The 14,420-nt window shown below is 35.5% G+C and overlaps 1 protein-coding gene across 2 annotated transcripts in view; it reads left to right on the top strand.

The window, feature by feature from the left end:
• The window catches only part of EFL1 (elongation factor like GTPase 1), a 60,757-nt gene that overhangs the window by 4,514 nt on the left and 41,823 nt on the right, over positions 1 to 14,420 (top strand). For both annotated transcript variants that reach the window (XM_084213783.1, XM_084213784.1), the window contains exons 8-14: positions 1,086 to 1,209; positions 1,676 to 1,752; positions 1,887 to 2,023; positions 2,781 to 2,903; positions 4,324 to 4,423; positions 13,112 to 13,263; positions 13,972 to 14,150. In XM_084213783.1, coding sequence (XP_084069909.1) covers positions 1,086 to 1,209; positions 1,676 to 1,752; positions 1,887 to 2,023; positions 2,781 to 2,903; positions 4,324 to 4,423; positions 13,112 to 13,263; positions 13,972 to 14,150 — 892 coding nt within the window. The remainder of the gene's footprint in view (positions 1 to 1,085; positions 1,210 to 1,675; positions 1,753 to 1,886; positions 2,024 to 2,780; positions 2,904 to 4,323; positions 4,424 to 13,111; positions 13,264 to 13,971; positions 14,151 to 14,420) is intronic.

Raw genomic sequence — 14,420 nt, forward strand, 5'->3', positions numbered from 1 at the left:
GCTTTTACTTAATAATGGAAAGTCTTGACTGCTGTTTCTTGGTTGTGGGTTCTTTTCCTGAAGGTAATAGCAGAAAAAATTATTAGGCAGTGCCAGCCTCATCCAATGTGGTAAGTGCATATGCTTTTCACACAATTCTCAAGTATTGAAAAATGCCATTAATATATATGCAGGAACTGCTGGCACAAGAATCTTGAAAGTTCTCCCTGAATTGAGAGTTTAGGTAGTTTCTGGAAAAGAAATCTCTTTGGGCTTAGTTCAGAACTCACAGCTTATGTGTTGCTGACATGGACAGGTCCTTTTCTTAGCTGTGTAAAACTTAAGAATTCCGAATTTCAAAGAAAAGATTATCAAATAGCGCTGTTCTGTAAACTGGATTGTTACGTGTATTTTTTTTTCTGTATGCACAGGGAGCAAATATGTGGAAATATTTATTATTACTGCTCATAGAACATTTTCAGCAAGGAAACCATAGCATGTTCTGGGCTAAGCAGGCTGCTTTTGTTAACTCCTGGGGACTGCTGAACAACACAGTTGGCTTTACAACATAGTTATGGCATTACAGTTTTGTATAATTTTCTTGGGTTTATTCATTAGTAAAGTAATGATTCAAACAAGAAGAATCTTCATAAGTGGTTAATTAAAAATAATTACCACCATCTGATGGCTGAAGTGTGACTCAAAAGAATGCTTTGTTTTTAACATCTTCTATTCTGGTCCCAGACCATAGTTAAATGTGTCATGGGAAGTCTTTCAAAGTGTAAGTTCAAGAGTCGTCACTAATGTATTTATAAGGTTTGTGTTATGCTTTTGAGTTTTTGATGAGGGGATAGTACACAAATGTTTATTTCAAGTAAAGCCTTGAAGCTGACTTGAAACAAAACAGAGCCATTCAAATACTGTTGATGTTTTTGATCTGTTATGACTAAATATTTTTACAGGTGTAAATGTTAAACAATGTTAACGGAAGACAATTGGAAAAGTGGGAGTAAAACAAGGATTTGAGATTTTTGTCTGATTTTCACATAGGCTGTTGCTGTAAAAAACATTACACTTCCATCAAAATATGTTTTCTTTGCTTTCAGAATTGAACATTTTGCCAAACTGTATAGCCAAAAAATTGGAATCAAGCCTGCAGTACTTCTGAAGACTTTATGGGGAGATTATTATCTAAATACAAAAGCAAAGAAGATAATGAAAGGTGATCAGGTATGGAGGGTGTCAAAAATGCAACCTTTTTTGCCATAGGGATTTTCCATTGGACGCTGTGCTGAAGCCCTGGTCTGAAAACTGCACTTCTCTAGCATTAAACATTTCTACCATTAAAAGTTAAGGGAGGAGAGAATGGTTTCCTTATTTTCATGTAATCATGATTTTTTTCCTGTTTGCATAGGTAATGATTAATAGTTATATAAGGGGTGATAAGTAAGCTCAAGGTAGTCACATGCCATATTTATCAGGTTCTTTTTCTGAAACTGAAACCCTTGTCTTCCACTTGTAAATTTCATGTTTATTTTGTGCCTTATACCATTCTTATAAGACAGATTTCTTGATTTTAAATAAAGGTTTTACATGTTCCTAATGAAAAGTGCAATCATAAGCCTACTGAAAATGTGAGGAATTGCTGGTAATGCCATTTTTTTTTCTTCTTTTTTTATTTTTTTTAATCTACCAGTCAAAAGGAAAGAAACCTTTGTTTGTGCAGCTGGTGCTGGACAACATTTGGAGTCTGTATGAGGCTGTTATGAAAAGGTGAGAACATCTGTAAAGTTTTTGTGGCATCTCCTTTCATGTGCTTTGGTGTTTTTTAAAATACCCAAAAATAATAGATGCTGGTTATATATTGCTTCTGTGGATTTTTAATCTATTTATTCTTTTCCTTACAGAGACAAAGAAAAGATAGAAAAGATAGTTACCTCTTTGGGACTGAGAATTGGTGCTCGGGAGTCACGGCACGCTGACCCAAAGGTTCATCTAAATGCCATTTGTAGCCAGTGGCTACCAATATCTGATGCAGTCCTCTGTATCCTTAAAAAAATACAATTTTTTTTTCTGTTGGCAGTTCTCAGACTTCTGAGTGTGCTCACATATTTCACTGTGTGATTTGTTGCCTTTTTTTTTAATGTCTGTGCCTAACTAGCTGGACCTATCTTCTTGCTTGTAACATTACAAATGACATATCAACCATTATTTTTACATTTCTGCCGACCTTTTACTTTTGCACATCTGATTTTTAGAAGACAAATTATGAAACCAGAGGTAATTCGACAATACACCTTCTTTTTGTAACTTTATATCCAAGTTTTAGTCATTTTCCTGAGGTAGAAACTGATCTCCTGTTTATAATAGTATTATAGGTCTTCCATCCATGAAGTTTTGTATATGTCTGGTATTATGTTTTAGGCATGAAATTTATTAATTCAAAATCAGCCTTTGCTGTTTGTCAGCTGTGCCCATTGTTTATAATAAGATATGTCTTATATTATGGTAGATGTGCACAAATTATTGATTTGTAAATACTAATTACTTCTGCAAATCTTACCCCAGTTGTGCTGTTTTCAGCTTCCCAGCTGCACTTAGGGTGGACCACCCCTCCTTACCTTTGCCCCTGATAAATGGCAACAAACTGTTGCTGACCTGAGAGGGACCTGAATGCACTGAGACAGCAGAGCTGGATTTTGGATCTGCTGCTGCTGGTTAGTGCATGGGGCTCAATTAAAGAAGCATTGAAAGCATTCAGTAAGAAAATACAAATATGTATCCTTAACAGTGTGTTTTAGCCATGGTGTGTAGTAAGATTCCCAGTCCTCTGGACATCACTGCAGAGAGAGTGGAAAAGCTGATGTGTGTTGGAGCAAGAACATTTGATTCTTTGCCCCCAGAAACTCAGGAGCTGAAAAGTGGTGAGTAAGTGTTCTCCCATTAACATGAAGGTTGTTTCTGTCCTGGTGATTTTGTTTGTCTTTGGCTTGTAAGATGTGTAGTAATCTGTATGAAATTTATAAATATTCTACTTCCAGTAACTTTGTTGATGTTTGTCATTAACATGTCATAGTTTTATGGTCAAGCATTTTTCTTCCATCCCATATATTCCTGGGTTTTAGTCAATTTAACCTGCAGATGATGTTAAGTCCAGGACTCTGAAACTGAGAGATCTACAAGAATACAAGGTTAATACATTGTTAGTTCTGAGCTGTAGAAGTCATTATGTAATTGAGAATGGAATATTTTGCTAACTTGTTTATTAAAATCATTAATTTTTAGCCAGCAGTGGTTTGAATTTGGATTTAATTTTTGCAAGTGTATTGATTACCTTTTAGCGATTAATAACGAATCATAGCACAGTGCTTTGAGGAGAGCTTCAAGAAATCTAAGAGAATGAGATACCAAATGTCAATTAAAAATGAGATGTGAATGTCAAATTGACAGGCTGTTAGGAAGTGTTTCCCAGGGGTGACAAAACTGGCTTTTCATCCTTTATTGAATGTTTGAAAACATGGTATTCTCCAGACAGTATTCAACACTGTATTACTGTAAGTTAATGGGAAGACATTTGCCTCTGTAAACTTGGATCTTATTGCTCTTGGTTATGAGCAAGTAGTGGACTTACACATTTAGTGAGTATTTTGCTAATTTTTAGTAGTAGTCTTGTGCTTTTGTTTGCCTTAGCTCTGTGGTCTTTTTATATTTCAGCTAAAAAGGAGAAGTGTAGGAGAAGATGATTCAGTTTCTGTGTTAGAAGTTTTGGATGGTACTGCCTGGTTTGAATTTCATGTGTTTCACTTTGGGTGGAAAAAATGGTTAATGGGAATTTCCTATGTATTGAATGAGTTTTGTGTGAATCTTTCACCTTTTGAGGAATATCTGTTCTTGCAGTGAATTTGTTAGGATTTTGTGAGCAGGACTTCTTCCTTTAGTTTGAAAGGAAGGAGAATACTTTGAGGTACTGAATAAATAATGTTCAGTCGTAATCCTGTGCTGCTCTTTGGTTTCCATTGTGATCTAAATCAGCCTGTAAACTTAAGTTGTTTAATTGGAGTATATGTATTTTTTATCAAGAGTTCTGTTTTTGAAGTTTCGATCATTTTATTGTGTAACACACTTTAAGATACAGGCAGTGTTATCAAATGATTAGTCCAGAGAAATTTTCTACTTTTTCTTGTTGGTTTGTCCTTAGCATATTATCTATTGAAACTGGAAATAAACAGTAATGCCTACAAAATTAATGTAAAGTCATAGCTTTGTCCATACTTTTAAGGAAAGTATGTCCTTCCTTTTAAGGAAAAAAATGTGAAAATAACTTGTGTTTATGTTTTGTTTTAGCTTTTATGAAATGCAGTAGTGAAGAAGCAGCCCCAGTTATTGTCTTTGTTTCCAAAATGTTTCCTGTTGATGCAAAGGCATTGCCACAGAATAAACCAAGGTAGGAAAATGTAACATTTTATTTTCTGATCTGTGTTAGTTACTTCTGGGGGGAAAAAAATATGTCGAAGGCATGGATAAGTTGACCATGATCAAAATGGTCAATTTATCTATGAGAAAATAATTAATTAATTTTTTAAATGTAGTCAAGTCTTTTCTGCTAGTAAAGATTTTCTGAATGAGTTCAGGAGGTGATTTGTTTAATCATAGTAGTTTTAGGAGATAGAGCAAATCTGTTGGAGAATAGTACTGTTGTCCAAAGGTGGTATCCTAATGTGTGTAGTGTAAGCACTTTCAGGATGTCTGGTGGAAATGATGGAGTTGTAAACTAACTTGGTTTTTCTGCAAGGCTGTGTTGGCATGATCGTAGCAGCTTGTGTTTGTACCAAGGAATCCTTCCCATCAAACAGCTCAGTGATTATCCTGTCCATTGCACCAGCAAAATAAAATGGGTTGATTAAAGTAGTCCAAATCTTGACTGACTTTTTACAGTGATCTGAAGGGCATTAATGCACTTCCAAAGATTTTTTTCTGGGAGGTTTGGAAGATTTTTTTGTCACAGCCTTTTGTTTTTTAATAGCCATCCTATTTTCTTTGAGGAATAGGTCCTTCTAGATCTCATTCTCCTGGCACACTTAGGTGTACTACTTTAATCACCAGCTTTTTGTGCAGAAGAAATGTTGATGACTTTACAAGAGCGAGGTTTACTTTTCTGATGATTTTAGAAGAATGAGGTTCATCTTAATCTTTCATCCCTCCAAGCCTCTGGATTATTTTTAGTAGGCAACTTCTGTGTTAACTGGCCATTTTATGTTTTTGGGGGAATTGTCACTGTACAGCAAAGTAATATAGAAAATGATGATTTTCCTGCTGTATTAGACTGTGTTTAATCTTTGTGTGAAAAGCAGTTCTGCTACTGTAGTAATATTTGAAAGCTTTGCTATTACTTCAGCTTTTTCTTGCACTTGCTAGATTTATTTCAGTGGTTTTCTTGCCAAGGTTATTTACTGTGAGTGTTCCAGCAGAAATCTTCCTTGCACTGTTAGCACTCGGGGGAAGATGCTCCGTGTGCAGACACTAGATGGTGCAGTTTTGCTTCGAGTGCTGTCCTGAAGTGTCTCTGGCACAGGAGCTCACTCAGGTGTGGCACAGCAGCGCCATTCCTGCTTTGTCTCCTTTCCTGGGGATGGGCTCCAGTTATCAGAGGCTACTGCACTGAGGCCATCACTTTTTGGCTGTTCTGTCACTGATAATGACCTGGTTTTTTATTTGTTGGGAGAATAAAGAGTCTTTGAGGTGATGAGTATCTGAAATAGGGTGGCTTTTACATACACCAGACAGAAATTTTCAGTATTGTAGTTACTCTCCTTTCTCCTTGCTTATTCAGTGCACTGAAAATTTTAATGTGTTGCTCTGTAGTTTGTGTGAAAAGTATTTCTTGCTGGCCTTTGTATTAAATAATTCAGTTACAAATTAGCTAATATTAAAATGAAATCACATGTGTGTTTTTCTTGGAGAGAATCAGTCGTTATTAGTACTGTGTGGTTTTTGCTGATTAGGTAATGTCTAAGCTGTGTTTTGAAGGGACAGTTGGCTTCCATTAATTGAAAACCAGCAATAGAGCTAAACCTGTATTTCTCAGTGCTTGATTTGTTAAGAGTCTACAGGTAAGCAGTTCTTGAAGAAATTGGAAACAGAGGTTAATTCTAAAGGAAAGCACTCTCAAGAACTGAAGTATTTTAAAAACACAATATTGTGTGCCTGTGATTCTTGAGCATATTTTTAATTGTATTGGTCATTGTGTGCTGTTTACAGTTACTCAGTGAAGATTGTGCTTAACAGAATTGAGTGATGGTTGAGGGCAGCATGTGAGATTGCAGTATTTAAACTGGCATTCCATGAGGGTGCTCCATAAGAATGTCTGAACATGGGGAGAAACAGGGAATATCTACACTATGTCTATTACCAATTGCTTCACATTTTCCTATTGAAGAACATTAATCCATGTTGTGTATTTCACTTACATGTTAATTTTGAAGAGCCATAGCTGTGCTCTTATGTATCTTGATGTTTGAATGCTGCCCTCACCTAAGGTTATTTGCATCCCTTGAGAGTGGGGAAGGATTTTAAGCATGTTAAAGCATGTAAAAAAATCTCAGTGTTCTTCAGATTTTTTTTTTGCAAGATTTATCTCCTACTTGCAGAGGGAAAAAAATGTAGATCTATGCTAGTCTCTCTTTTTTCCTTTTGTGAGGCAGTTTTGGGTAAAAAAGGTTACCTTTTTGTAACTTTGTTGGAAGACTCCAGCTGACTTTGTCCTTTTTGATAGCTTGCCTTATTTCTGCCATCTGCTTGTAATACTTATTAAGCATAAGTTGGAAAAGTAAAAAGCTCTTCTAAGTCCAGGGTGTACAGTAAACGATAACAAAGGATGGATTTTTAATTAAAACAACCTCCTTTGAGACTGCTGTTGGCAACTAGTACCTCCTTGAAGGTCACTTGAAAATGAATAGATTCTATACTAAAGCTGGTATGATTTTGTGTTTGCTGTTTAAATAGCAGAATACATGGTAAAATTGTTAGTTGTCAAGTTAAAGCAGGTTGTCAGCTTATATTTATCTTTCCTTGGAAAGATTTGTAAATTGACTTTTTGTATGGTACTACTATGTCATTAATTTTTACCAAGTTTTGTAAAGAAACGAGAATTGCAAGTGTTTTGTCTTCCTGTTTCTTCTGTCTGATCTTCTGAAATTATTTGCTAATTCCCACCAAGTCAGGCAAAAATGTAAATTGTTGGTTGGGCAGAGAAGATTAATAGATTTAGGGCCCCTCCTCCACTTGCTTCATGTAATGGTTATTTGATGATGCCTGTGCTTATTTATTCTAGAGTATTTCTGTGTGCAATAGGAGGTGTTCATTCAGCATATGCTGTTTCTTTCTCTGTTTTCTACTGGTGTGTGACTTTGAACCCCAGTCTAAGACAGAATGCTCGAGTGTAGGTGTAGGAATAAAAGCCAAGCTTGGCATTTAGGTAGAGGGTATATAAATGTACCAGTTTGCTTTTTTGAGATTCAGAGTTCTGTCTTCATATAACCCAGTGTAAAAGAGAAATATTTAGTAGTTAATTGAATTGCTTCCAACTAATTGCTAGGGCTGTTTAATGTAAAATGTTTAGAAAATATAAACTGAATATATAAATGTAAATGAAAATATAAAATGAATATAATTAAAATATAAAATGAATATCATATGTTTGTTATGACGAAATCATCTACTTAGTAAAGCTTTATGTGTAAATCTTGCAGTGATGTAATGCCACATGAGCAATAGGAAGCAAACCTTTTATGTTACCTCAAGTCCATCTTATAATCCTGAATAATGTAAATAAATAAAGTGTACTGAAGAAATTCAATTTCTACTTTCCAGTGGTAATAAAGAAAAGTCTATTGAACAGATAAGCTAGTGCACTAAAATTATATTTCATTACTGCCTGGGAGGTATAAAACCTATAATACCTCCATTATTTTCCTCCAGATAATATGAAAGGTGGTTCTTTCTTCTCAGTCAGCTTGAAATCAGGACTGTTTTTTTTCTTAGGGTCACCCTGAAAGACACTTCTCCATACAATTCTGCATGAAATTACAGTGATAGTTGTTTCTTTGTTTTGTGGTACAGCTTGTTAGCATCTCTTAAACAAACAGATTGTAGTGTGCTTCATTTATATTCTTTCTAATGTATTATAAAAAGTGTAGTGGGAAAAAAATCCTGTGATTTTTGCCAGATCTTCAGCTGAAATGACATTGATCAAAATGAGAACCTGTATAAAGCTCCAAGCTCCGTAAGAAATTAATATCTTCTTGCAAGTAAATTAATTTCTTTGTTTAAGGCAATATGACTTGTAGCAGCTTCAGTGTGATCAGAACCCATCATCTTTTGTTTTCATTAGCATTTTGTTCTAAATTGTAGTTTGTGCGCTGCAAATTCATAGGACATGTATCATCTGAATGGGCTGTCAGATTTGCAGGTTAGCATCTGAATTTGGCATCCAGTTGCATTACTAATAAATGCTTTTCGAAAATTAAAAGCCCTGTTAGGGTTATCATGAAATAGATTTCAGTAATAGTATACATTTGAGTGTGGCTAAGACCTTGGCAACTGATCCAAGAAAGAAATACAGAATAATGGTTGAAATTGGAATCTCTGGACATACTATAGTTTGTGTAATGGTGAGCTTAAGTGAGTAAAGCTTGTAATATTTTGGAAGAGTTCTGCTTCAAGTTTCTTTTTTGTTTTTTGCACATTCAGCATGTCAGATAAATCAGAGGTCTCTCTATCAGTCTGGAGTGTTTTTCCAGGCCGTGTGACAGCTTGGGATTGATACCTTAGTTCATTACTTGTCACAGAATGAATGATATCTGCTCTATAATGTAATACAAACAGTTGAGTATTCCCTGTTGAAAGAGTCCTGTAAGTCTATTGTATGAAATTTTGTGGAAGTTGTGATTTGGATAATTTTCAGTTATTGCTTTTGTGCTAACACATTTATTTCTACTGTGAATTGTGTACCAGTCTCATTGCAATAGAACTGATAGTAAATGAGCTGAGTAGATGTACATTAGTTTGTGAATGGCAATTGTTCCACAGACATTAAGTAGTTTAATTCAGAACTTAATGAGCTTCTAAAGGATATGGGAGACCACTGGACACACACTGTACTGAAATACAGCAAACTGCACTTGACCAAGCTGTCCTTAGGGATGCTGCTGACAGGATTCTTTGAGTGCCAGGTGAGCAGAGCAGCAGCCAATGATTTCACTAGAGCTTAATTCTGAAGAGCAGAGTCATTAATAGGATTCTCTATTAATTACATGGATTTAAAGATGTTATCAGAAGTTATTCCATCGTCACCTTTTGAAGTCAAACATCTGTTCATGAGCTCATGCAGTTTAAACTGGAAAAAGCTGCATGGAGAGAAAGCATTCTCAGAGCTTGGAAACCATTGTTCATGGCCTGAGAGATGTATCACAGACATTTGTTGGCAGTACTATTAGTCTTTCAGAAAGCAGTTGATGTTTTGACTGTGGTGTTTCCTTTTTAAAACGGTCTGGAGGTTAAAAACATAAACATAACACTTCAGTAATCAAAGACAAATTTATCTTTGGCAGTTTTGTTCTGATTATTCACTCTTTCTGAGTGAATTTTTGAAGGCTGTCTTTAATAATGTGAAAGAGTAGAAAAGCTGTCATGTTCAGAGGATTGATTGCATAAGGAAGTTTAGTTGTCATTCAGTTTGAACTAAATGTGTTATCCTGGGGGAATGTGGGAATCAGAGAAGTCAGCAGGAGCTTGCTTACATTACCTGAAATCTAATGCCTTTAATCAGCAATCTATTAAATGTGAATAGCATGGATGTGATACCCTTTCCCATACTGTTATTTCCATAGCATTTGTTTAGCACATGTTTGAGGTTGAGTTGGTGATGGTGTGGGCACCCTTCTGTGCCAGCTCCGTTTCGTTACTTGTGCCAGGCTCCCGTGTCTGGGTGCTGTGGCATTTCTCTGGAGTCAGGGAATCTCTCTTTCTCTTTCTTCTACAGAATTTTTCTTTTCTGATTTTTGTGTGACTGCATGTTGCCATTTTTCTCTCTGCCAGTATTATGAGGCTGCTGTTCCTTTCTAATGTAACAAAAAAGGGGAAGGGGTGAAGAAGAAGAAGAACCAAGCTTTCTTTTGGTGTGGGCAGCTTTTGTTCAGAATTTACTTCTGATTTTACTTCTGATTGGTTTTGCCAACTGGAGAAGTGGAATAATTCAGGGTATAATTTGAAACTGGTTTTGTTACAGATCTAGTGCTTGATGTGCATTAATCTTGTTCTGTGTTCTGCTTGATTGTGTTACAATTCTATATAAGGATTTATTTGACAACATTATCTTTTTGTAATTTTTAATGATACTACTGGGAGTGACTAATTTTATAGAAATTGATGTTGACAGAAACCAGGATGGAAGTCTATGTTGTACCTGCAGTAAAAGTCCCACCTGTGCTCAATCTGCTTTTTCATCAAAATGAGAATATTATTGTGTGTTGATATATATATTGCAACTTACACCAGTGCATTCAGAATCTTAGGGTACCTTTGATATGTGTGGTTATTTAACACCTAAATATACTGATATTGAAAAATACCATATAAAGTGAAAAAAAGCAAAGAAGCTTTTTTTCTTTTACTCTCAGGTATTTTTGGACAATCAGATGTGTTGCAATGCATACATAGTCCCTGTATGTATACTATGCCATCATATATAGACTGTGTTTATGTCACCCTTGGCAGTCTGATCTGTACTTTCCCTATCAATCTATCTCCTCTAGAAATTTTTCTGACATTCCAAACCTTTAAATAACTTTGAACAGCTGCCTTCAAGAAAAAAAAAATCATAAAAAAGTTTTCTTCTCCACCATCTGCTTTGCATTTTGTATTGTTAAGCCTCGCTCTCTTCAACAGTAAAATAAGCAAGCCAAGCAGAAATACCACAGTATTTGAAATTTTAGAGATACATATTCTTAATTCTGCCATGACTGTTCAAGAGACAGTTTTTTCCTTTAAAAAAAAACCCAAAAAACGAAGTTGCTAAGAAGTTTGACGTGGTGATTTTCTTGCATTCTCCTTTTCCATAACATTCAATATGTCTGTCCCAGATTCTGAGTTCTAAAAGTCTGTGCTTCAAATGCTGGCATTTTATCCTGGGGGCCTCTCTTAGGTAATTTTTAGTGAGATTTTAAACTTCTATATAGTTTCCTTACTCTTTCAAATTGAACATTTGGGTTCAAGATAAGCATTACAACTGTGATTTCTTCAAGTTCTATGAAGAATTTTGATTAATGAAGTGTCTCATTTTTTAAATTGAGTCTCTTGCACAAGGTGTATGCAGAAAACCATCCTGATTATGATATAAATAAAAACCTTACTGGCAGTGAGTTGGTCTCAGCCATGTAATCTGTTCAAGACTTCCTGCCCCTAATTAATCCAGTTAAGAGCAGAGTAGGTGTCCAGTAACTCTTTCTACTGACTGCACATAAAACCTTTGACCTGTGGTTAATAGGGTTTCAAAGTGAGCAATAGTTGATATAGCAAAGTGAGTCCATTTTTTTGTGCCTTTTTTTAGTTGAGATCATATTTATATGGTTTTTCTGTAAACAGAAATTACTCTACTGCAGTAGTACTTCCTGTGGTTTTCTTCCCCTTATCATTCATTGCTGCTGTTGCTGTTCAGGAAATCTAGACCTCTAAATGTGTAGGCTGAGGAGGGGAAGTAACTTGTCCAAGGCTACTCACCAAGCTAAAGCTACTAATAGGGTACTTTTTGTTTTAATGCTGTGTGCTTGATGCAGTTGACTGAAAAAATCTTTACCAATCATTACAGTAAGGACTGTTGGTTTTGTTTCCACCATGTGAGCAAATGCAGGACAAATCATGTAGCTTGAGGTTTTGCTGTGGGATTATGTTCTCCTTCTTCACCTGAAGTCATGGTCCAAGATTTGGGATTAGTTTTTCCAGTTGTGTTGCAGAAATGCATCTTTTGTGGTAGAAAAACTTCTGTTCCTTCTCTGGAGTTAGACTTTCAGTAAGAATACTAATATAATATTAAAAGTACATGGGTTTTTATTTTGGAAATTTTTTAATGCTGGAAAGCAGTATATATGTTCATTGCTCCCACTGGGGAAAAAAAAAAGACAAACCCAATATTGACAGCATTCTGGTTCCATTAAAAAAATTATGTCTACATAACTTCATTATTTCTTCTGCTTTTAAGTTACAGCACTAAAGATTATTTTTTAATGTTGGCACGTAACAGCACATTACTTGAGAATTTGTTGATACTGAAATTAGTAAACAGAATAGATTATTCATAGAAGTATCTGTAATGATTAGGTTCCCCTCGTTTGCATGGGAAATTAATGGAAACAGTAATAGCTGAAAAGAGAAGATGACTAGTGTCTGAATTTATTTTCAGTTTTTAAAATCATCAAATAGAAGATAACATTACCAAACATATTTTTATTTAGGACTGGATTTAAACGTCAAATGGACAGTTTTGGGCAATGCTGTTAGATTTCATATGTGTGTAATGAAGATCACTTTGCTGTTTGAAATGCTTGCATTGGCAAACAAGTCTCTTTATATTGCCTTACGTAAGAGTGTTGATAATATTCTTTATCTTTTATTATTTATTGCTCTAAATCATACTTTGAAGCACTTAGCTTTAAGGCAGGGTGTGCCAGTGAGTAGATGGATGCATTAGCCTATTAAAATTATTTTTTGTTGTTGTTTTCTGTTTTAAATCTTTTGCCTTAATGGGCTTATTCACTTTATGAAAGGGAACATTAATAAACAAAGACTCTTCTCTGCATTTGAGCACTTGCTGTAAAGATTACCTTAAAGTAATAAAGATAACATGAGTAATTAAAAATGACAGTATTTGATCTCTGCATTTGGAAGAAAAAGGAAAGTCTAAATATGGTAGAGGAAGAGTTTGCTAATTTTAGCTGACTTAAAATTATTGTATTGGGGGACAAAAGGCATTCTGCATGAGTTTTTACTTATGTCAAATATAGTATTCTAATTACTGTTATTGAATTTATTTTAAAATAAATGACATTACCAAATACTGATGTTTTAAAATACAATGTAGGCCATTAACTCAAGAAGAACTTGCTCATCGGCGGGAACTTGCCAAACGAAGGCATGCAGAAAAACTGGCAGCAAGTCAAGGGAAGGAGCTGTCAGAAAAAACCCCAAGTGAAAATTCACCTGAAGTAACTGAGAGCACTGGAAATACAAAAGGTGTGTGGCACCTGAATACCTGATTTTCTAGGAAGATGTTTAGTAGTGTTGCCAAGGGGCATCTTACAAATCCACATTGTGAATTATCCAGTCTAAAGTGCAATACATGGAGCTGAACCAAGAGTGGGGAGGGATTTGTAAGAAAGCTGACAGGTCATAAACAGTGAAATAGTGCCATGGATTGATGTTCCTTAGCCTGAGAATGTGCTTGATCTCAGTACTTTGAGTCATTGAAGGGAGTTGATGCTTCAAGGAGATGCTCTGCTAAAAGACTGAGTCACTGTAAACGCCAAAATTGGTACAAAAGCAGGGTGTGAACAGCAGGACTGGATTATGGTAACAGCTATGGGGGTTGGTCTTTTCTCCCAAGTAACAAGTGGCAGGACAAGAGGAAATGTCCTTAGATTGTGCCAGAGAAGGTTTAGAGGAAAAATTTCTTGACCAGAAGTGTAAAGCATTAGGAGGGGCTGCCCAGGGAAGTCAGTGAGTCATGTTCCTGGGGATATTTAAAACATGCTACACTAAAGAACATGGGTTTGTGGTGGACTTGGCAGTGCTGGGTTGGACTTGAGGATCTTAAAGGTCTGTCTTAACTGGAACAATTCTGTGATTGCCACATGTGACAATATAACATATAATTTTTTTATTCCTCCAGATGATGAGGCAGAAAGTGTTTTTATGCTTAATGTATTTTTTCTGACTGCTTAGGTGAAGAGCAACAGCTCCCTGGTGAAGGAGACAGTGTGACCTCAAAGGCAGTGAAACAGGAAGCAGACAACAAGGAGTATTTCATTGCTTTTGCCAGAGTGTTCAGTGGCATGGTGAAAAGAGGGCAAAAAATCTTTGTTTTAGGACCAAAATATGATCCTGCTGAGTCTTTACATAAGGTAAGACCTGACTGTGAACTGTTGCAGGAACTTGGGATTCTTTTGAAAAACTGATGACTTAACTTCTTACACGTCTCACTCAAAAAAAAAAGAAAAAAGTTCAAGTTAATAATTCCAAAAAGTATCAAAGTAATTTAGATAGTTGTGCTAATAGCTGATTGTGTCTGTAAACTCATTATAAACTGTAGCGTTTCCAAAATAGTTTTAAGTACAGTGTTGTATTAGCTAACCATAAATCCAGTATGTATTTATTTTATTTTAAAATAAAAA

The sequence above is a fragment of the Fringilla coelebs genome (genome assembly GCF_963513975.1).
Source record: "Fringilla coelebs genome assembly, chromosome: 12".
NCBI classification, from domain to species: Eukaryota; Metazoa; Chordata; class Aves; order Passeriformes; family Fringillidae; genus Fringilla; species Fringilla coelebs.